At 47.5% G+C, this 22857-nt stretch overlaps 1 protein-coding gene across 7 annotated transcripts in view; it reads left to right on the top strand.

Annotated features, from left to right (window-relative positions):
* Nucleotides 1–22857, top strand: part of DLGAP4 (DLG associated protein 4) — a 126682-nt gene extending 103825 nt beyond the window's left edge. For 6 of the 7 annotated variants that reach the window (XM_057424670.1, XM_057424672.1, XM_057424673.1 and 3 more), the window contains 6 exons: nt 16304–16665; nt 18000–18091; nt 18532–18941; nt 20560–20651; nt 21703–21855; nt 22562–22857. In XM_057424670.1, coding sequence (XP_057280653.1) covers nt 16304–16665; nt 18000–18091; nt 18532–18941; nt 20560–20651; nt 21703–21855; nt 22562–22777 — 1325 coding nt within the window. In that variant the 3' untranslated portion in view covers nt 22778–22857. Of the gene's footprint in view, nt 1–16303; nt 16666–17999; nt 18092–18531; nt 18942–20559; nt 20652–21702; nt 21856–22561 lie in introns of those variants that run through there. The other variant, XM_057424677.1, reaches the window with a different exon arrangement.

A 22857-nucleotide genomic window follows, 5' to 3' on the forward strand; every position in this document is an offset into this window, starting at 1 on the left:
CCCAAACTTGCTTGTGCCCTGGGGGGTTGAACTGGGCATAATTCTGAGGATGAGTCCATGGTCTGATATTCTCAGTTGCTCTGTTCTTCTGCCAGTGATGACTTTTGGCAGGCTTGAATGCCAGATGCGCATCAGATAATCTGACCACCGTATGATCTCCACTGCCAGGTTCCTTCCTGCAGTACTTGCAGGTTTCTTGAGTCCCTCAGGCTGACTTGGTTGACATCTGTAATGATGCACTTGCAGAACAAACCACTGAGGTGCTAGCCAAGGTAGGCTGAGTACTTGAGGATGGGAAGAGAAACCTCAAACCTAATGTCCTGCAAATGAATGTGCTCTTCTCCTGCATTCTCTGGAATTCAGATGTAAGGGAATGTACCTATCATTCAAACCAGTTTTAAAAGATACCTTTGTAGAAGGTGGTCATCTATAGGATGGTGAGTAGCATCCAACTTACCAGGGAAGAGCAAGTGGGCCCTTAAGGGTAAGCCTGCAAAACAGATCTGAGATATTAAGGGAAGTGGCATTCCTGCCTGAAAGATAAGGTGGGAAAATTGTTACAAGCTTGCCTGGGCATCCTTCCAGCACTGGAGTTCCAGGTGTTCTTTCAGCAGCAATTGTTTGTGACACTGAGTGCTTGTTCAGATTACAAGTTAACAGAGTGCATCCTGCAAGCCAGCATCTGGAGATGAAAATCACTTTGGTTTGTGTGATCTCTGATGAAGACTTTGAAACTAGAGCTGCCTGATCCTGTGGCAGCAGTGGCCATGTACACTTGGTCAAAGGGAAACAGAGCTCCTCCAGACCAGAGATGAAGGTTAACGAAGTACAGATTTGTGTCCAAAGCAAACTTACAGGGCAGGTGCTCTTAAGTAAATGACTAAAAGTGAAGTTACTTAATGTGTGGGAGCCTCAGGTCCCCATTGTGGTAAGCTGCTGTGCTTCAGAATGACAAGAGTAGGACTTTCTTCTTGGTGTGTCTTTACCTCTTGATAACTGCTGGTCAGTGAGTGGCAAAAGATGAGAGTCCTGTTTGCTTTAAACTTAAATTTGCTCTTTAAGTCTTGTCCATTGTTTTCTAACACCTCAGCAGAAGGAAGACACTTTGATGAACCAAGGACTGTGCTTGCCTGGGCTCTGCATGCTCATGTGGAGCACCCCTTACTGATGCTTTATCACCTGCAGGGAAAACACAAAGTGGACAAGGGTGGCACTTGGCTTTCAGTCTTAAAGCTCTCCTTGTGCAGCCAGTAGTGACACACTTCAAGGATGTGAATCACTGCTGTGTCAGTGGTATTTGCATATTTTGGGCAGACTTGCTGCACTGTGGTTTGGACGACAGTGAGAAACTTTAAAGATGGAAGGGAAGCATAGCTGGATAACGCTGCCAGACCAGCTCCTCATGCTGAAATCTGAACTGTCAGTTCAACAGTGTTAAAACGGGTGCTTAATCCTGCTTGCAGGATTACAAGCAGCTTGTCAACAGCTAGTAAGTGGGTTTGCAAACCTGCACACCTGGCCACAGAGGCAGTGTGACCTCCTGCTCTGTCCCCAGGAGCCACCACTTGTGCTTAAGCTTTCATGGATAGGTCTGTGCTGGTTTAAGAGAACCTATTCATGCTGTGCTGTGACAAGGACAGACCTGTGGTCTGCTTTCTTCATGCAGCTGGCTTCTAGCTACTAACAGCCTTCTAACTTGAAGGGACGGTGGATGCTGTTCGGTTGGCCTCTTATACTGAGGTTCTCTGAGCCTGTTCATCCATACCACAGCTGATGCACACCAGCCTTGGCACTGCTTGTGATTGAGTGTGGCTGCTTCTGGCTGTGTTGTCTTGGAGTTTGTCTTGTGTAATGCATCAAGGTCCAGTGAGCAGAGTCAGTAGGCTGCTAGTGGAGTCTCTTGCTGTGAACCAAGTGCTGCAGCTCTCAGCTCTGTGGGTTGATGCTTTCGTTGCTGTTTTCCTGCATCTCTGAGTGGTAAAGATCAGAGCTGGGCTTTTTACAGAGCTACAATCACAGATGTAGGAAAGAAATAGTCCAGCGGTATCTGCCAAAGGGGGAACTTTGCATGTTCTGCAGTCAACTTGTACATAGGGGAACTGTGGTCTCCACAGTTTCAGCATGTTCCAGTATCTAAAAACTAGAGTTCATTTTGCCTCTTATAGAATCATTATAGATGAGATTTAGGAATAAATTTCTTAGCTGGCTTGATGGTGAACTCTCATTGATAAAATGAGTGGATTTCCTTAGTAAGGAGTGTCTGATTAGGGAATTTTCCTAGTATTGCTAAACACTGCCAGAAAACAGGTTGCTTAATAACACATCTGAATTGGTACTTGGTAGCCTGTTAGGTGCCAGGACCACTGTTCCCAGAGATCCTGGAAATGACTAAGTTAAAGTGCTGTGATTGCAGGTCTGCACATGCTCCTTGGAGTGCAATTGCTAAACTGTTCATGTCTGGAGTTTGTGGTTGTATTTTTTGCCTTGAGAGGCAGCAAGTGCTTGTTGTGCACATTGTCAGGCTGCACAGAGATGTCAACAGCACTCACTGGCAGGAGGAAGGATGGAAGGGGGACAATGGGTTGTCTCGATGTAGGGAAGCTTACACTTAGTTGTGGGTTTTGGGTTTTTAAAGTAATGTCCCTGCAGTTTCGGGTTGTACCTTCCATTTTGCTCTTGGGTTCAGTTGTCTTTTTCCATGGCACCTTCAGACAGACAACAGGACAACCTCCCTCTCTGTTAAGGGGCTGTACACTCAGAATGACAGTGGAACATGGTGGGATGGAGTCTGACTTACACCTACCACAACCACGCTGATAGCTTTCAAATTTCAGAAGCAATTATTATTCTTTGCCATTGCTCTTTGCACTATACTGCTCTCACAAACATAACTAATAGAAACTAATGACTGTTCTGATACTAATGCATAGAGGATGTGCATTGTATATGTGAAATCTAAAAGATGTGACTAAACTTTAATGTTTTGAAACTTTTTGCATCTAATATGCAAGAACCAAAGCCTAAGGCAGGGGCTGCTGAATTAAACCATAAGGCAGTTCTCTCCTTACATTCCTGTGTGCATTCTCTGACAACATCCTGGACTTGGGAACATCAAGATTGTTTGCTTACTGGAACCCATCTCTAGCTTTAAATGTTCTTGTGCTTTCATCTGTGTTCAGAGTGCTTCATGCATAACAGGCAGGGCTACTGCTGCAATCTGGCTGGACAGGCAAAGGACAGAACACCCTAGAATGTAACTACTTGGTGAAAGAAGCAGCAGTGTGGTAGTGAGAGGCTTCCAGTGATTGTGCAGAATCAAACTGTGTTAACATTAAATCATGCTCGTACCTCAGGATCACTGCAGAAGTGAGCAAAGAGAAAGATGGGGCTGGAGTCTTTAAAACAGTAAACCAAATGGCTTTTTTAGTTTGGATGGTGGTTCTGAACTTCCCAACGCATTGTTGACAACTCCCAGAAGTTGTGTGCCTCTGAGTGTCTGTGTGCCCACCCAGTGTGTGGTCTTGGGCAATAACTGGAGTTTCGGGCTGCTCGGCACAGTGTGGTGGGGAATCATGAACCACTGTAAGGTGGAGGTGGCAGGAAAGGGCTTTGGCTCTGACCTGCCTCTGTAACACTGCTTTCTCTGCTCCCAGCTCTGCACTCTCCTGCTGTCCCTTGGCTCTGTTGTTGTAACACTCGTGTCGCACAGAGCAATGTGGTCACAGAGTGGCTGAGTTCATATCCTCTGTTGGGCTGCACATCGCATATTGTGCTTCTATGTTCAGTGTGTCCTTTGACATCACAGGTGTCCATCATGGTCGTCTGTCTCATACACACTGACACTTGCTATGTTAACTTGTGCAGAAGACCCTGCCTTTCATATTGCTCAGTTCCTTGTTTTCTTGCTTTTTGGTGCCTGAGCAAGTTGTATGCAGCCTTTTAAAACACCCAAAGTAAATGTCGCTCTGGTATGAAGCCTGCCAGGGCAGACAGATCATCCTGAAATCCATAGGCTGTCCTGGCATAAATTATGTCAAAGTGGTGGCCTGCTGTGTGAGAGGTGACTCACTTGTTTTGTTAACACCCTTTCCCCAAGGATAAGGCATCCCTGCTACAGGGAGTAGCTTACACCAGGCTCTATAGCAGTTGAGTCAGATCTCTTGTCACTTAATGTAATTAAGTTAGCTGTAGCAATACCTCCTCTTAACTGTCCTCATGGTTGTGACTGTTAGTAGCTGAAGTAGGAGGGAACCGTCCCATGGTACCCAAGGGAGATGGCACTTAAATTCTTCCAGGTGTCTTGCAGCATAAGCTGCTGATGTTGCAGACTCGTGGAAATTTACTGATGGAGATGATGCAAGCTGCCCAAAGCTTGCCGTTAAATAACCTGTGAGTGTTCTGCTCCCTCTCGGAGCCTGCTCACACTCTCGTTCCCATGGGTAGATAACTGGCTTTGCATCTGTTTACAAAACAGTATCCCAAATAACTTGTTTCTGTTTTGTTTCCTCAGCTGTATCTGCATCTTGGTTACAGCTAGAAAAATGGAAGAACTGAATCTGTTGCTGAAAGGGGGTTGAACTTCTCTTCCTGTTGTTGCTTTAATGAAAAGTTGTTTTCACCATCTCAGGACTTTATCTGGTTGGTATGAAGTGTGTCTGTCTGCTGTCATCTCATAGGCATCCTGTGTCTTCTGGATGTCTGGGACAGTAATAGAGCAGCTTTACATCCCTGTCTGAAGATGGCATTCATTCTTGGTGTGATGACTGTGCTGAAGGCGCTAGCCCTAGCACATGGGGAATGGTCACTTGTGTAGGAAGGGCTGTCCTAGGCACTCTGCTTGCCTCCCTGGAAGTCAGCAAGGGGATGATCCTCATTCAGCTGGTGCTGAGATCCTCACCAGAGCAGGAAGAGCAGCAGCCCCATAGTCAGTGGTGGGGGAATGGTCCCCACACAGCTCTGTAAGTGGGTCACTGCAAGGATGGAACATACCAACCACTCTGACTGGAGGTTAATGCACAGTCAGAGCTGGAGCAAGTGGGAGAGCTTCCAGCTCTTCCGCAGGTTGATGCAATTAGATGACAATAGAAACCGGACACTTGAAAATTAAACTCATGTACTTGGTGTTGTCCCACCTCTTGCCTTGCCACAGGACTGTTAATTTGTTTTCAGAAGCTCTTCTGGTTGGCTTTGGCCTTTGAAAGGCTGTTTGGGGGTAAAGGAGACTTTTGCTGTCATGTGGTGACAGAGCTGAGAACACAGTCACCTCTTTAGATATATTGAGGAGGAAAACTAATTCTTGCAATGTGCACTCGAGGTCTCCATTAACCTATGCAATGGGAGCAGTTTCAACCCCCTCTTTTTTCAGCTTCTTGACAGCGCTTTTCCCTGCTGGATCCATTCTCTTGCTGACGGCAGGTTCACAGCGTTTCTCCTGCTTGGCTGCCAGCAGCTGCACAGAGGAGATTTCTGGTACAGTCATCCTTGCCCACTGACCTTCATCTCAACCCTGGCTGAGATTTCTGAGCAGCTTTCTTCCCCTGAGGGATGGACCTTTGTGGTGTGCTGTTGCTTACTATGATCATGAAGTATCTTCAGTCAGTATCTGGTACTTCTGTCTTGACTCTTTTGGAATGGCTAAAACCCAAGAAACTTGACTGGGTATGTCTTCCTCTGAAAGTGTAGCTCTGGTACATGTACAGCCTGGATGTTTTCTTGAATGCTTTCCAGGAAAGCATAGGGGTTGGGTTGGCTCCTTTCCCAGTCTGGGTGTCATAGACATTAGGAGTGACCCTGAGCTGTCCTCTTACACACCACAGTGGTCCCAGCATCGCCTGTATAAGCTGAGGGTATGTGCTTAGGGGCAGGTCCGTGGCTCAGACTGAAGTACTGAGGACAGAGCAGTCTCCATCCCATCTGTGCCCCTCCTTTGGAGGTGCTGCTTCGTGGTGTATCTTTGCCATAATCTTCCTCTGACTGATGGAGGATCCGTCTGGCAAATGAACCTCTGGAGCAGACACTTGGAGACCTGCTGCTGCATAAGCTGTCCTTGACCCCAAACTTCCCGTGCCCCACAAATTAAATGCTGCTCTAGATTTGCATCTCTGTGATCGCAGCTTCATTTTTGTCTGGTGGTTCTGGTTTTGTAAGGCCACATAGGGTGAAAGCACTTGCTGGACTCACCCTTGAGTAGCTGACATGGTGCCAGTCTATGCTTGGTAGCCAGCACAGCTATGTCCTCAACAATCCCTTTGAGCTAAACACAGCAAAGGCTGGGTTGGTGACTGCCCTGGAAAGCACTGCACCTGAAGATCAGCATTTCATCTGGAAGGGTAAGCTGCTGTTACTGTGAATTTCATCCTACAGCCAGTCTTGGTGTTGGACAACTGCAGGGACAAGGAGTGGCTGCTTGAATGCACTTTTGTTTCAAGCTTAAAATTGTTCCCTGGCCAAGTAGGGGGAGATGGCCAAGAGGGGAAATAACTCCAGGCTTGGGTGATCTTCAGAGCGTCTGGTTTGGATTTCCAGAAGAACATGCAGGTGGGATTTATCACTAAGGTGATAAACTTAGTGTCTGTGTGGGAGCAAGGTAAGGCCACCTCCAGGCACTGCTGTGAGGTGACTCCTGGCTGCCAGGAGCTATTTGGAATGTCTGAGCTGGTTCTGTCCAAACCCATTTTGTCTTTGGTTGTGTCAGGTCTCTGCAATGAACAGTTTGAGCTTGTTGACTCCATCCAGCCCTTGCAGGAAGAACTTTTGTGCCTGTATGAGTTAGAGTTGTCTTCACCTCTGTGCTCTGTCAGCTGCCTGAATGCTTGGACTGTAGGCAGGGGCTGTGGGAAAAGGGAAGAGATGGGTATGGACATGATCAGCAGCAGTCCCATCACCTGCTTGCTGAAACCTGTGGTCATATTCTCCAGAGGACTGGTATCTGTTTGGTAGGGTTGTGACTCTGGGGACCTCTAGCAAAAAGCTCTGTCATTTGCTTTACAGAGCTTTAGCTTTAGTAAGCTTCTGATATGAGAAGCAGGACTCGTCCCACTGTAGCTGCTGCATTAGTTTTGGTATGTGCCTGATGTTTTCTGTCAAACTGAGTCCAGCAGGTCCTGTGTTTTATCCCTGGCACCAGCTTAGTTACAGTTTAGGTTCCTCCATAACTGACAGAAGGATTCTGTGCTTGTTTGAAGCAGGGGCTTTGCAGTCAACTGATTTTTGCACTGCCTGTTTGAGTGCAGGTGCCTCTGGCAGCCCTGAGAGACTGTGGGATGTGCCAGGAGAGGAAGCTGAAGATGAGCAGGAAAAAGAAGATTGTGGATGGGCTTCTTTCAAGGCTAAACAAGCCAGTGTGGAAAGCCTGCTCATGCCATACATATACAACTGTCTGGATAAAGAATAGTGGTGGTGTGTCTTTAGCAGCCTCTCCTGGAGGCCCATCTGGCTTCAGGAGATCAAGGAAACACTCTTTCAGGAAGGCAGCATAGCTGTGCTGCCCACCCTGTCACACTAACCTCTTCCATTAGTGTCAGTGCTTCACCTGCTTGTTGATATTTAATGTTTACAGGTGGAGTCCTGGGAGGAAGCTTTTTGGAATATCCCACAGAACAGCTCTAGGATCTCCACATTTGGGTTGGGTGATGTTTCTTTTGTAGCTGGAGCTGTGTACAACAGGAAGTTGAAAGGAGCGAAGGGAGAGATCACTCATTTGGAAACAGGAATAAATAAGCAAGGTGGGAAATGAAGCCAGGAAGTCTGGCACAAGCTTTCAAGGCAGGAAAGTAGTTTGCTCTGCAGTTGAGCAGGTTCCTGAAAGCAGCAGGGATGCTGCAGTGGCATTTAATGCTTTTGGTGGAGACTGGGTTTTACTGTTAACCCTCCTTGGAAGGCCAGGGACACATCGTGCCAGATCCTGAATTCCAAACAGCAGGACAGGTCTTAAGGGTGATGTGGCAGATGAAATAGCATGAGAACAGAGTAACTGAGACAGTGCCCTTCATTTTGCTGCCTATAAACTGAGTCTGTTAAATGGATGTGGTGGGGCTCTTCCCCAGCCTCTCCCTTGTGTCCCTTTTCTAGTTAATAGTCTTAGATCTTCAGAGTACCTTTATGGCAGGTTCTGCAAGCTGGAGGACCAGATGAACATGGGTGTGGGTGAACAGGTACTGCACACATGAATCCAGACCTTCTGCTACCCATATTTGTGGCTGAAAAGTGGTGGTTTGGGCTCTGAACTTTAATGATTACAGAGACTTCAGGACTGTGAACCAGGACCTTGGTGTTTTGGAGCCTCCAGTAAAAACAAACTGAGTTGTAAAGATGATGACTTGTAGGTAGCTTGAAGCTATTTAGGTCACAGATATTAGAGCCTCAGATGTGCTCAGAGAAGACTCAGTTCCCACTTGGGATTTGTTGTGCTCTTTCATTTCAGAGCTGGAGCCTGGACAGTAGCTCCTTTGTCAGCTGGCATGCTTGATTCCTGAAATGAAGTATTCCAGCAAGTGCTGGGTTTATTCCGGAAACCCCTTCCCTTTGGAGGATGGCAGAAGGGACTATTGTTCTGCAAGTGCTTGTGATATTTGAAATGCTTAAGAAATCAGAGCTGAGCACTCTTGGCCTGTGGGAGAACAGTGTGCTCAGCATCACTGGGGACACACACTGCTCTTTGCATACCTCTGTGCTTAGCTAGTGAGAAAGGCAGCTCAGCTTTGCGGAGCCCATAGGTTCGTTCATGTGGGAGCATTCAGAAATCCAAGCAATGATAACAGCTCTGCTTTCAAAAGCTTCCGAGTACCCTACCCAAAAGGATTAGAAGGTTGGAATATTTGCTTAATTGCCTGCTCCAGCTCTAAGGACTTGTCTTGCCTCTTCAGATCAATGGGAGGTTTGCAGTGCTGCCTGTTCTGGTTGGTGCAGCACTAACCACTGTCTCAAATGTAATGCTAATGAAGGGAGGGAGCAACCTGCTCTAGCCTTTTCTGTGTTGGTTCATGTGATACTTTTTAATCTTGTAACTAATGCCATGTTAAATTGTGAATATGGAACAGCTTTCTCTAACATGCAAAGCTTGTGCCTCAGCCAACAGCCATTTCCCAGCAATTTTGACTTTGATTCTTCAGCGTTAGCATAATGTTGCCACATCTTGGTTTGTACATACTTAAGGAAGGAAATAGCTTCAATTGGATCTGACTATTAAAACCTCCTCATTGTAGCTTTGAAGATGTAAATCCTGGGTGCTGGCTGCCTGGCAGCAAATGTCCAAGTGGAAAGACAGTCTTGGCTAAGGGTTAGGTTCTTCTAGGCTGGATAAGCATGGGAAGATATCTGTTCAGCCTGCTGCTTTCCCCATCTTCCTTGCACCGAGGCCATGTTGCATTGTCTGCTCATCTGCTGACACATGTGCTTCTCTGGCCCTGTGGGTACAGGGTGGGGTTTGTTTTTAGCTTACAAAGAATTGCTCGTCATCTGGGTGTGGAGAGGGTTTTTCATAATGTTCTGGCAAAACCACCTCTGCTGTGCCTGGTGGCATCACTGATGCCTCAAACAGCTGGAATATCGTCCTGTGGGCGAGTGGGAATAGCAGCTGCCAGCAATTCCCTGTGTGGATCAGGTAAAATTTGGGATGCAGTAACTGGAAACTATGATAAAAATCTTGATGCTGAATGAAGTGATGGAGAAATCAGTTCTTACCCTGAAGTTCTTCAGCAGCAATGGTGGCAATTTCTAGATGATCTAAATAGGCTAAGAAATCACTGCAGCTTCTGGTCTTGGGGATGAAGCAGTCCTTTAGGAGCCCCACTTATACTGGGGGAACTAGGCTGTTGCTGACACCAGTGCAGGCCTGTTCCTGTTATCACAGTCTGTGTTGACAAGCTGCTGGCTGCCATCAGTGTTTTCAGCACCCTCTTGGCCAGCTCTTCTGTGAACAGTGTTTAAATGGTACACTTAAGTAATGATAACTCATCCACGCTGCTTCCATGAGTGTCTGTTGGTGGGAACATGCCAACATTGCCTCAGCAACCGTGCAGTTTCTGCAGAAACTCCCTGCTGTTCCCCAAGCACCATAGACCCAAACTCATGTCAGTGGGCACAGATGCCCAAAAGCCTTAGGTGTAATTCTGCTGTACTGGAGCTCTTTGTATTCCTGCAACTGTAGAAGGGTCCTGGACAAAAAGTGAGGTGGGTTTCTGGTGGCCTTAGAGGATGGTTCCTGGGCTGAAAGGAAGGTGTGTGGGGAAGTACTGCAGAATAACTGTGCTGTTTGTACCCTGCCTAATGGGCCAATTCCCCTTTCTGAAAGGGCAAGCAGTTGGGTTGTTGCACTTTGTGCTCAAGATGCGGCTTCCACCCTGTACGTTGAAAGCTTGCAGTGTGTCTCCTTTGATACATGGGCAAGTGCTTGGGATTGACTTGATCTTGTGCTTTAGTGGTCAGAATACCCCTAAAATAGCAAGCTCAAGCTGCTGAGCTTTGACATAGACGAGAAGAGGCTTGGTTTACCAAGTGGTGCTGCATGGTTTCTAGCCATATGGTTTTGACTGGGTGTGACTTTGTGGAGGTGTGTTCAGATTCCCTGGACTTCTGCAGTGACAGAAGCGAGTTTAAAGCATCTGCATATGCCGTCCTCTGAGTGATGTGGTGTTACAGAAAGCGATGGCAAATGGGAAGGATATTTCCTGCAGTGCATAATGAGCTGGTGGAACTCACTTCTGCAGGATATTCTAGAAACTGCTAGCTTGGAGAAAAACTAATAAGAGCTGTCTAATTACACTGTCTTTCCTAAACACTTTGAAGATTAACGCCAATACCCTTGGTGCACTTAAATGTGGCTGTAGAAGTGGATAAGTTCTTCATAAGGGTGTCTCCTCTAAACACCTAACCCTGGTCCATGACGTTTGCCACTTTGCAGAGGGACAGCAGGTTGGTTAACATCCCCTGGTAGGGCAGGGAGAAGGAAAGCCTCCTGTGAGCTGGTGGCACTGGCTAATTCATGTCTTGTTCGTACTTATGTCCTAAATTCATGTGTATGCTGCCATTATCCTAAGTAAAACTTGCAGAGAAAGTGGCTTTAGGAGTACAGAGACTGGGCACTATGGTGCACACAGTGCTCTGTGGGCTTGGGTCCCTTTAGCTGTGCTGCTTCACATCTCTTGGTGTATTAAGCTCATTGAGTGTTAGCCCTCATTAGCGAGGGCATTGAGGGAATAAGCACGGCCTGATTCCAGTACAGAGCAAAGGCACGCTGAACTGATGGACCATTCCCTTCATCTCCTTTGTGGAAAACTGTGTGTGCCACCAGTAAATGGGCAATGAGCTCATAGGTGAGAGGCTGGTGGGGGCCCTGTCACTGGGGAACAGGCACCCCCAGCCTCAGAGCTGCAGTTCTGCTTCTCCTGGAACCATGCTCATGGGTTTTCTCCTCCCAGTGACTTCTTGAGGTGGGATGGTTGGTTGTGGGGATCTTGGTTCTTGCGAATGGATTAACATCTTGGGCAGGGAGCAGAAGGGAATGCTTCCTTAACAGCACTGTGCTGGACTGGAGCCCTGCCCGAGGCCCACAGGACAGATGGACAGCTTGCTGGATGCACAGCTGTGGAGCGGGGTGGAGTTGCCTCCAACATGCTTTAAAACCTGTGCTGAAAATGACTTTGAACAGGGTGGGGAGAAGTTCAGTGTCTCTTTGGATACAAATAGAAGCCCCAGTAATAGTTGCTGCAAATGGGTTTGGGAGTGTCTGTGGCTGGTGTTGTCTGTTGGGTCCTTACTGTAAGGCTGAATCTGTGCTGCAAGGGGGAGATGACCAAATCAGAATGCCAGCAGTGCAAGATAAACCACAGCATTCTTGGGTGCTAGCATCTGATGCCTCTTAAAGTTGTGACCTTCTACAAGTGGCCTTCCCAGTGAATAATTTTCAGTGTGTAAGTACTTACAATTTCTCTGCTCAAACGTTGCTTGGAATTACAAATTGGAGTATCTCCAAGAAGCTCAGACTTCTGGTACATTGAAAAATGCAAAGTCTCTTGTGTGAAGAGATCCCAGTACTCAGGTTTTCCTTCACTGGTTAAAGGCTTCTGCTCACACCCGATGTACAGATACAGGTCTCTAATGAGAATTCCTGAGCAGCAGAGCGCTGCTGCCCTTGCCTGCCCTGTGCAGTCCACCCAGCACAGTTACTCAATGCTGTTAGTTAATGCCACAGTTCACCCTAAAGGCATCTCAGTCATGGGTGACCAGAGAACACAAATGGTGGTGGTGCCTGGGAGGAGCACCTGGACCATGCTCTGTGTGACTTATACACAAGCCAGGCTATGCTTCTCAGCTCTGTGATTATAAGCAAACAGCAGGTACAGTAAGCAGACCCGAGGGTTGTGGGGAGCTGGAAAATGTTCCTCCTGGTTATCTGAGAGCTTCAGAAGGGTTTTGCTGGGCTGGCTGCTCTGTAGGTCTCTATGGAGGCAGTGCACAGATTGGGCTGTAAGGTGGGTGAACTGCTCCCTCTGGGATGCTGCTGGTATAGGCTGGAGCTTAGTGGAGTAAGGATTGTGGCAGGAGGGTCCACAGCCCGTCCCCAGCTTAGTAACATATTTCCCTGTGGGGCACCTCTCTGTGTAGTATCAAGGTGAGTTTTTTCCTTTTCAAAGATGAGTGCTACTAAGATTTATGAAGGAAAGGCACTGAGGGAGTGGGTATTTATAGCATTTCCATGAACAGGCTCTTGAAATGCAGTCATGTAATGTGGCTTTCCAGGAGTGTGGTTTTGTTTAAGCAGCGTAAGACTACTTCTAAAATTGCTTTGGTGCTCTAAAGACATTAATCCTTTCAGAGCAGGAGGTGGCATCTTCACAGGGATTCCCCATCTTTGTCTAGATGGAAATAGTTGTTACTTCTTGACTAATAAAATTCAGGTAGGTTTCTCATCTGTGCCTCTAATGCAGGTCTTGACGTTCAATCTGCAGAATGCCCAGACAGCTTTTAAATAGACCAGATACAGGTTCGAGGAGGCCTGTCTGTTTGGCTGTGGCCATGAAGGCTAGAAACCTGCTTTAGCAGAAAAATAAGGTTGGAAGTGGCTGCTGTGAACTCATAAAAATCAGTGAGTATCTGTATTGTCTTCAGTGGTAATTGTAACTGTGGATCACTTGCTTGGACTCTACAAATAAAACATTCCATGATATGGTATAATTTCAACCTTGAAGTGTCCTTCGAGTTGATGAAAATCAGAGGTCAGGCTGCTTGGAATGTGGCTGTTCCAGTTCCCTTTGCTACTGAAACCTACTCTTAATGCAGCTCCTTCCATGAGACCCTAGGGTAAACATGGGCCCAAAATCTCTGAGGGGATAATGCCAATGACGGTGGTTCTCCCTTGCTGCAAGATTACTGGGTTGTTTCACTTGACAAATGAGGTTGTCTTGTAATAGGAGAGACTGTTTCAGAGCACATTGCTTTATGCATGAGGAAACGTCATTTGTTCATCTCTTCCTAGGGAGAAAGGAGGGATGCAGGGAAGTAACAGCAGTCTGAGCCCTGCTAATGCATTTGAGGGCAGCCTGACTCACCTTCACAACTGTCTGTGGCTTGGAGCCTTTGAGGTAATTTAACCAGAATAAGGATGGCTTGAATAGGTCCTTGAAGTCACTGGAATGATCAGAAATATCCCCAGGCTCTACTGAGTCAGCAACAGCAACAAAATAACTGGGCACTTCATGCTAGACACACACTTGAGGGCAATTATGATATTTAAATCTGAACCCAAATACTTTGGCTCTGATCTCGCTGGTGCTGGCAGGCAGTGAGGTCAGCGCAGTCTGGTGGTGTTTGAACAGAGGCCTCCTAAGGTGACGCTGGATTTAGTATTCTTTTATGACTCCTACATTTAGGCTTTCAAGAAGCAAATGCCTGGCTCTTGGGAAGCAGAGGGAGAGGATCACAGCATGCCCAGGGGTCGGGAGGGCTCTCCAGGCTAATGCTGAAACACAGCTCCTTTGCTGGGGCTGCATCAGTGGGTACTGCCTAAGCCCTGGAGAGCAGCCGTGCAGGATGGTAATGTGGAAGCATACTGCTTTCTAAAAGTAATTATGCAAGGAAGACTATAAACAGACATCCCTGCCTCAAAATTCAATCCTCCCCAGCACAGCTGTGAATTCTAACAGCTTGCTTAAATAAGCCTTAGAAGATCCTGTGAGCAGGAAGAGTCTAGTGCTGCAAAGCTGGAAGCTGAAGTGAAACTTCCACATTTTGTTGTTGTTCTGCACCTTTGTGGAGCGTGGCTGGTGTTAGCAAGTGAACTTAGCTGATGGTGATGCAGAATAAGGTGTGTACCTGCTCCAGTGCCCATGTGGGTTGTGTTCCACATCATAGTGTGAGCTGATTTTAAAATAGGCTATGACCTGCAGCAGCTCCAAAGCAGATCCATGCCCTGTTGAGCTGTAGACCTTTGAAAGGGGTAAGTCAGCAACTGGAACACTCCAAACTGGTGGGATTGACCTCTGAGCCATGAGGGCGCACTGCCTGCCCCGATGGTCCAGGAGCATCTCTGCCCTACGGGAATACCGGGATGCTCTTGGCTGCCTCAATACCTTGTCTTTTCCCACAGGTATGAGAAACACTGAAACTTAGGTCAGAGTTGTGTTGAGGGAGAAGGGCAGAGTGCTCTAGGTGAGCTTACCCTGACTTTTGCTTTTGAAACCCATTGTAAGATGTGGCTTCTGGGTTTGCTGCACAGTCAAAAGTCTCTGGTTTATGGCTGCAGAGGGCTTCAGTGGGATTAATTTGCAAATGCACTGATCAAAGCATCCCTGGTTCTTTAAGGCTTACGATCTTTGTTTCAATTGCAGTGTTTCTTGTAGCCACAAACTTGTTTTTACAGCTTCCATAGTCAACCCTTTGACCACATGTACCTTAACAGGAGCAGGTTTTTTTGTTGGTACTCTGTAATTTCCTTCTAGCAAAATGTGTGATGCTCTTCAGCTGAGCTGGATGGCATAAAGTGGTCCAGAGGAACAAGACAGGGATGCTGCAGTTTCCTTCTGTATATAGAGCAGCACAAATACTATTCATACTGTCTGTTGGTATGTGGAAGGATGAATTTGGATCTAGCTTATTGACCCTGAACACCACTGATTGTCCCCAGGAAACTGCTGCCTTTCTGTGCTCATGTGCTGCCCTCCCCTTGTTTTGCCTGGCTGCATTGTTCAATGTCAGACAGCAATTGATTTCCTTTCCCCAATTACAGTGCTGTGGATGTAAACAGCAGCTGGGAAATCTGAGCTGTGCTCCTGTTAAACATGCCAGCACCACCACTGCACCCCTCCAGCACCTGGGTTCTGGGTGCCATGGAGTCACAGAGGCTCGCTGTTAGGTGAGGATAACCCCAGGCAGCTGGCATTCCAAGTGCTGTCCGTGGGGAAGAACAGTGGCTGTGTGGGCTGGGAGACTAGGTATTTAATTGTAGGGATATGTTTTCTCCACTGACAATTTGAGTGGCTCTTGCTTGTCATAGATAATAGTCCCCTGGTACGGTAAGGCAAGGCAGCAGCATGAGTGTTCTGTGTTTTGGTGGTGTAGCCATGGCTTATCAAGGGTTGCTCTGTTCAGGCTGTTTCTGCACTGCACTGTACAAGACAGGGCTTAAGACTTGGCCTAGAAGTTGCCATAGCTGTGGCAATGAGAGAGAGTCATTGAGAGAGCCCTTTTACAGTGACTGTGGGCACTGTTCATCCAGTGGCTGTTCACTTGGAATGCCAGCAGAGGACATATTTTCCTTTAACACATAGCAGCAGGGCTTTAAGGTACTTCACAAACGTTTGCTCCATCAGCATCTAACAAACTTTATGGCTTCTTTCCATTTTTATAGGAAAAACCACCACCCTGCTCCAGACACTGAAACTTGTCAACTGATGGGACAAAGAACTGAGACACTTGGCTGTGTTAGGACACTAAAACATAGGGTTTAGCCACAGAAAAATTCCCCACCGTGGAGGCTTACACCTGCCAAACTCTGCAGCATTCTTAGGAGGCTTTTCTATTCCTTTTCTCCATTTCCAGCCTTTCACACATCATGATTTTCCTTTTAACTTCTTTTGCAAGCTAGCTCTGGCTCTGCCTTCTGCTTCCCCTTATGCTTTGGTTTGGGTTACCAGTGTGAGCTGCTGGCTGTAGGCTGTTTCTGCATTTCTGCCTCCAGCTTCTGCTTGGAGGCTCCTCTTGGATGTTGTGACTGACCTGCTTTTTCTTTCTCTCTTGCTGTATCTCTCTTTTTCTCTCCCCAATCTGTCTTTTGCATTCTCTGTTCTCCCCACCTCCATTCCTGCAGGTTCATCATGCCTAGTGGCATATAAAAAGACTCCACCTCCTGTCCCACCGCGGACCACATCAAAGCCGTTCATCTCTGTCACTGTGCAGAGCAGCACTGAATCGGCGCAGGACACCTACCTGGACAGCCAGGACCACAAGAGCGAGGTGACCAGCCAGTCAGGACTCAGCAATTCCTCAGACAGCTTGGACAGCACCAGGACACCCAGTGTGACGAGGGGGAGCGTTGTGACTCCAGCCAGAGACACTCCCGAGTTACCTCAGAAAAATGCAACTTTGAAAAGTGACAAAGGGACTCTGACCAGCGAAGAGCCTAAAGTGGAGAATATCCCCAAAAGAAAGCTGTCGTCTATAGGAATACAAGTATGGAATAGTTTGTTTTCCTTTGTCCTAAGGAATGTCCTTAACCCATCCATTTAGCGTGTGCATTTTGTGTGACCAGATGTGCAGCTGAACTCAGGGTAGCGACAGAAACTAACTGCCTTGTCAGACTAACTTCCTGTGTTCCTGGGGTGAAATACAGCAGAAGCTTCCATAACAGACCAGAAAGAACTAAGTTCTTTCAGTATAAAATGTTTCATAAGGCAGTGGGACTCTGTTAACCGGGTGAGTCCCTCTAAAGAGGCCTTTTGCTGTTTCTACTCCTGTGCTCTGTACTTAACATCAATCTGCTCCTTGTCTGTCACTGTTCTAGGGACAACTCTTTTCTGAGAGGTGGGCCCTTATACTTAACATGGGCTGCTGCAGTGCAAAATGGTTCCAGGACTGCAGGGAGGAGGGAGCAGTTCCTTGCTGCTCGTTCCCAGCAGGTTGCTGCTTCTCTTGTTGGAAGCATTTAACTCTGTGGAAATCAGTGGAAATGAGCTGTTGATCATAAAGTCAGATGAGAACCCATCGAGTAAATCTGTGCTTTACTCAACAAACTTCAGTCATCTGCAATTGTCCACTCTTCCTGTGGACAGATTTCCCAGTTACAGATGGCTCTTGTGAGCACTTGGGCAAATCCAAATGTGGTTCTGGGCTTTGAGCCACCACATGTGTTCGTGCTGAATAAGTTCTCCATTGGCTTTACAGTAAGGCTAGCTGGCCAGTTGGGTACATGTGCTAGTGAAGGCTTTTCTGCAGGGCTAGTGGGACAAAATAGATGCTGAAAGGGCAGCAAGGCAAGAGAACTCGCATTGGAGAGGCTGACTGTCTTCCTGTCCTCTTCCTTTTCTGAGCTGGTTCCCCAGCCACCTGCCCCACAGCCTGTGTTTCCTTCCTAAACCCTTCTAATCCTCTTATCCAGAGCTGTGAAGGGTGTCAGTCCCTGGGACAGAGGAAGCTGGGCTTTGCTGTCAGTCTCAATCAGATCACTGCCCTCTCTTGAGTCTCTTGGCCTTTGCCCATGTCAGATACCCATACAGTTGGCCCATCAGGAACAAGGGACACGCAGCCCATCCCCAGTGTGCCACAGCTGAGCAAACAGCAGTGGGTGGCAGAGCTGAGGGCTATAGAGCAGGTACCTGGCAGGACTGCTGCTCAAGTGGAGGCCAACCTGAGCAGTAGCCTTGTGCCTCTCCTTAGAGACCCCTCCAGTTGGTGTGTGGTGTCAGCATGCTGTGTGTGTGTGTGTGCAGCACTCCTGGTCTACTAATGTGAATTCCAGCAGCAAGTTCTTGTGTCTGTTTTTGTCTGTATTTTTCTTGTTCAATAAGGTTGACTGCCTTCAGCCAGTGGCAAAAGAGGAGCCTCCTCCACCAGCCACCAAATTCCAGTCCATCGGGGTACAGGTAGAGGACGAGTGGCGGTAAGTGAAAGGCGCAAGCTTTTGTAGTTTCCTTTCTTTTCAATTGTGCTCCCCCCACTTTTGCTTAGACCTTCTCCCCTTCTCTGTTCCAATATGAGTGGTGTTGAATGGGGGCCCATGGAGAGCTCTTCCTCCACAGCACACAGCACTTGTTCTGTAAACAGCCAAATCAATGGGAGTTTGAAATTTCAAATGAAAAGTACACGATGTAATTACAGCTGTGCGTCAGTCCTCTCAGCTGAATGCCTATTGCAGTAAGCAGGCAACCTTATAATTTTGTCTGTCTGAATGTGTGGTGTGTGTTTGTGTGTGAGGAGGGGCAGGGTGGGCAGGGTGAGGCTCAGCTGCAGGCATAATAAACAAGTGCGTTTCACTGTCAGTGCGTGTGAGGGCAGCCAGGGTGAGTTCTGCTCTTTAATGTTTGGTTCTGATCTCTCTAGAAACAGCCACTCTCGCAGCATGTCCACCAAACAGGACACAGACTCTGACACACAGGAACCTAATAACTCTAGCTGTAAATCATCTGAGAGAAGCCTCGCTGAGTGCCCCCAACACAACAACTCCGTTGGTGGTGATGCCACTACCAGGCAACCAGCCAAGCCCTCACAGATTAAGAGAAACCTCTCCTATGGAGAAAACAATGACCCAGCCCTGGAGCCTTCCTCTCTCCCTCCTCCTGACCCCTGGCTCGAGACGTCCTCCACCTCACCATCAGAACCCACACAGCCAGGAGCCTGCCGGCGGGATGGGTACTGGTTTCTGAAGCTGCTGCAGGCGGAAACAGAGCGGTTAGAAGGCTGGTGCCGCCAGATGGACCAGGAGACCAAAGAGAACAATCTCTCTGAAGAAGGTAGGTGGTGTCAGCCCTTGGACACCAGATGGGAGCAGCCCAGCAGCTCTTCCTCTGGAGCTGTAACTGAGTGTTGGATCAGCTTTCTGCAGTTACATTGCTGACAACCCACAGTGAACATGGAGATGAGTTTGGGACGAGGAATACTTTGGGAAGGATAAGGTAACTTCCTCTAGCAAATGGGGTAAGAAATAGTACTGTGATGCAGTATGCAAGACGTGCAGGGCATGGTGCAGCTTCTGACCATTCAAAACTGCTAAAAGCTTAAATGGATTGCTTTCCAGGAAGGCTGTGGGATCCTTCTCTCTGCATAACCCATTGTACTCCAGTGGGTAGGTAAAAGCTTAGTTGGCAGTGGGGCAGAATGGGTGCGAGCTTGCTTGATCTGTTGAATCGGTGGACTTGTCTTCACAGCAAAGGGGAGACTTCTTCATAGAGGAAAGCTTTGCTGAATTTGTGACAAATACACACAAAGCACATGTACAGGGAGCACAGGGCAACTTGACTGTATTGGGTTCAGTCCCAGTTGGGCTTGTTATGCTATTTTCAAACGAGTTGGCAAAACCTGTGCTTCTTGCAGTGAAAACCATGCCCGTGGTGCACAGAGTGACAGAAGGGGCTGACTAGGCTGCAGAGGGCAGGATCTTTGTGTTTAGAGTCTGGTTGATTTATTTTCTTAACACCTTAGAAAGGTGAAATAATGGTGAGACTCAGTTATACCTCCTTCCCGCTGCTAGGGCTTGGGGAACTAATCTCTAATCCTATTGCACTAAGATGCTGAACTGGCTGCCAACCTGGGCAGGCAGTGCCAAGGCTTTCTCTGTGTTGGGGATGCCCTTGTTTTGCCTGTGGCAAGAGTGCTCTGGCAAGAAAAGGCACCAAGACCAGTGTGGTGTTATATCTGTGACCTTAAGAGCAATCTCAGAATAGATTGTGAAACTGAGAAGTTGGTGGGTATGGAGGAGCCTGGTTTACACTCGTCCCACCAAGATCTAGAAACATTCAGAACTGATTCAGTTAGGTACAACAGCAGACCAGTGAGAAGAGGGGTTGATTCATCTCTGTTTGTGGTGCAGTTTCATGCACTGTGAACCTTTCAGCCATGCCCTTGGAAGGGAAAAGCCCATACCGTGTTCTCCATTAATGAGCAGAGGAATGTTGCCATGCCCAGAGGCTTCTTGGAAAACCCACTAAGAGCAGTGTAAAGTCCTGGATATCAAAAGCCCTAAGCCTGCCAGTGTTTTCATCCCTGCTGGTAAATGGAGTTTGGAGACAGATCTCTTGTCCCTTGCTACTTCAACCTCGTGCATTGAGTGCAAGAGCAGGTTGTGCAGAGCTGCTCACTGGGTTGTGCTAATGGCTTGTCTGATGGGATGAGGGCAGTTCAGGGTACATTCTGCCCATTCCAATACAGTGTTCTCAGGCTGGCCTGCTTTTGACAATAGCAGATGACAAAGATTTTAATTGTTTCAGTACATCTTCTTTCCCTGAGAGCAGTCAGTTCCTTGGGGATCGCTGAAACTCCTTTTCTAATGATTCAGAAGTGTTTCTTTACTCCAGAAACACTTGAGTTCATTGCTGCATTTAATAGTCTGTTCTTGGTTTTTCTCCCTTGCAGTCTTAGGAAAAGTCCTGAGTGCAGTGGGCAGTGCACAGTTACTAATGTCACAGAAATTCCAGCAATTCCATGGTCTCTGTGAACAAAACTTGGTGAGTCTGGATCTATTTCTCCTAGTTTTTGAGAAGGGGATGTATCTGTTTCAACAGCATAACACGAACATGATCAGGTACTAACAGGCTGCTGTCACTAAAACCAGAGCCAGTGTAGCTGTCACCTACAACCTGAGCACCATGCCATGCCGGATGAATGCTGATTTAAGCCAGCAGCTGAGCAGTGGGATGCTGTCACCTCACCCTCTCCTGCACAGACAGTTGTTGTGCTGTGCTGTGCTCAGGGAAGAGTGTTTGCACTTCCTTTTGGCACTTACATGAGCAGTGGGGAATTCTCTTGAGCTGCTGCTCAGGGCATGCTGAATACACCAGGTCTCTGGGTCTGAATTGTCAGCTGGCCACACTCCTGTTTGTGCTAGAAACAGCTACTTGTTACTCCTAAAGGGCTTTTTTGAGGGGAATCAGTGAGGTTTTGCCAAATTGGGGGGGGGGGGGGGGAATATGTTTGAAAAGTCTGTCGTCCTCCAGACATGCTTGTTTTGCGTGTTGCTTACTTGTATGGTAAAACTGTCCCAACAGGGCTGTCCTTCTGGGTCACAAAGCACTGTTGGGGTTGGGTCTCTTTGAATGTAGTGCAAGGGTTTGCCTCGCTGAGAGCTGAAGCTGAACAGGGCTAATTGAGAGTAGAGTTGCTCAGACCTGATCCCATGGTTTCCTGAGATGATCCAGGTATATGATGGAGTTCAGATGTCTCAGAACTTGGAAGAATCTGTTCATGAAAGAAACTTAGGCTACTTAAAGTTTTCAGCCTAGCCTGAGAAATACCAATGCTTTCAGACTGTTTTGTGGGGGATGTAGCAAAGTAATTTAACTCATGAAAGCTTTGGCTTCTTTCAGTCACTATGCCCTAACGTGCCAGTTCTCAGGTGTTAGAGCTCTGCTTTGCATCGTGTTGTGCTCGCTTCCATTATTATCACTCTGAAATCAGGATCTCTCTGTAAGAAACCAGTGTTCTAGCTCTGAATCGCATACTGTGGACCTTCAAGCTGGAGAACATATCTGAAAGGGCTTTTTATGCTTTCCCTTACAGAACCCTAATGCCAATCCCAGACCCACAGCCCAGGACCTAGCTGGGTTTTGGGATCTCCTCCAGTTGTCCATTGAAGACATCAGCATGAAGTTTGATGAGCTGTACCACCTGAAAGCAAATAGCTGGCAATTGGCAGAGACACCGGAGAGAAAGGTGAGTGTGGGGTTGTTGAGACTGGCCAGAGCACCTTGCAGGCATTCGGGTATGCGAGGTCTATTTCTGTCTGCAGACAGAAGATCTCTAGGGCTTTTACCTCCTTGCCCTTGTGCAGTGTAATCTCACAGCCTTGCAATGTACTGAGAGCATTCCTCTTGAGTAATAGTGGAAACAATTTTGTACAAGGGGAAAAAAGTGGTATGATGGAGAGAGAGCAGAGTGATGAGTGGTGGTGTGTGCTTAAAGCAGGGATGCAGAGGCCTCTAGTGTTACAAGCACTGTATGAAGAGGCTTTAACTATTCCTGGTGTTGGAGTAGTCTAAAAAACACCTACTGGAACCTTTTGAAAATGCAGCACAGGCTGTGTCCAGGCTGCCTGCCTAAACAGGAGAGTAGGTAGGAGGACTATGGCTCTGGGCAGGGTGGCATATTAAAGTTGAGTTCAGTCTTCATGTGCTCTAATGTGTAGCTGGGCTGACTCTACGAACCCTAATCCACTTCACCAAAGGCCTGTGTACCATGCAATACAAAATAGCACATTTCTAGGCGTAGGAGAAGCTCATTTTGAGACCTTTGCTCAAGAGCTGCTCCTGCTTCTTTCACCTGACACTTGATCTCATTGCTTAGTCCCTCATGCCACGAGTCCCCACGACATCAGAGCAAGCTTTTGATGCTTGGGTTTTTCCTTACTGTCTCCCTAAAGGAGGAGAAGAAACCACCCCCTCCAGTGCCAAAGAAGCCAGCCAAGTCCAAATCCCAGCTGAACCGGGACAAAGCCTCTGATTCAGACAAGCAGCGCCAGGAAGCTCGCAAGCGTCTCATGGCAGCCAAGCGGGCAGCCTCGGTGCGGCAGAACTCGGCCACGGAGAGCGCAGACAGCATCGAGATCTACGTCCCCGAGGCCCAGACCCGCCTTTGAGCCCAGGGGCAGAGGAAGGAACCGCGTGGTTTTTATAAGTCATTAAAAAGGCAACAAAAAAAAAAAAACAAAACACAAAA

Source organism: Pezoporus wallicus, unplaced genomic scaffold (genome assembly GCF_028554395.1).
Source record: "Pezoporus wallicus isolate ANWC-B61680 ecotype Strahan unplaced genomic scaffold, APGP_CSIRO_Pwel_v1 contig_11996, whole genome shotgun sequence".
Taxonomy (NCBI): Eukaryota; Metazoa; Chordata; class Aves; order Psittaciformes; family Psittacidae; genus Pezoporus; species Pezoporus wallicus.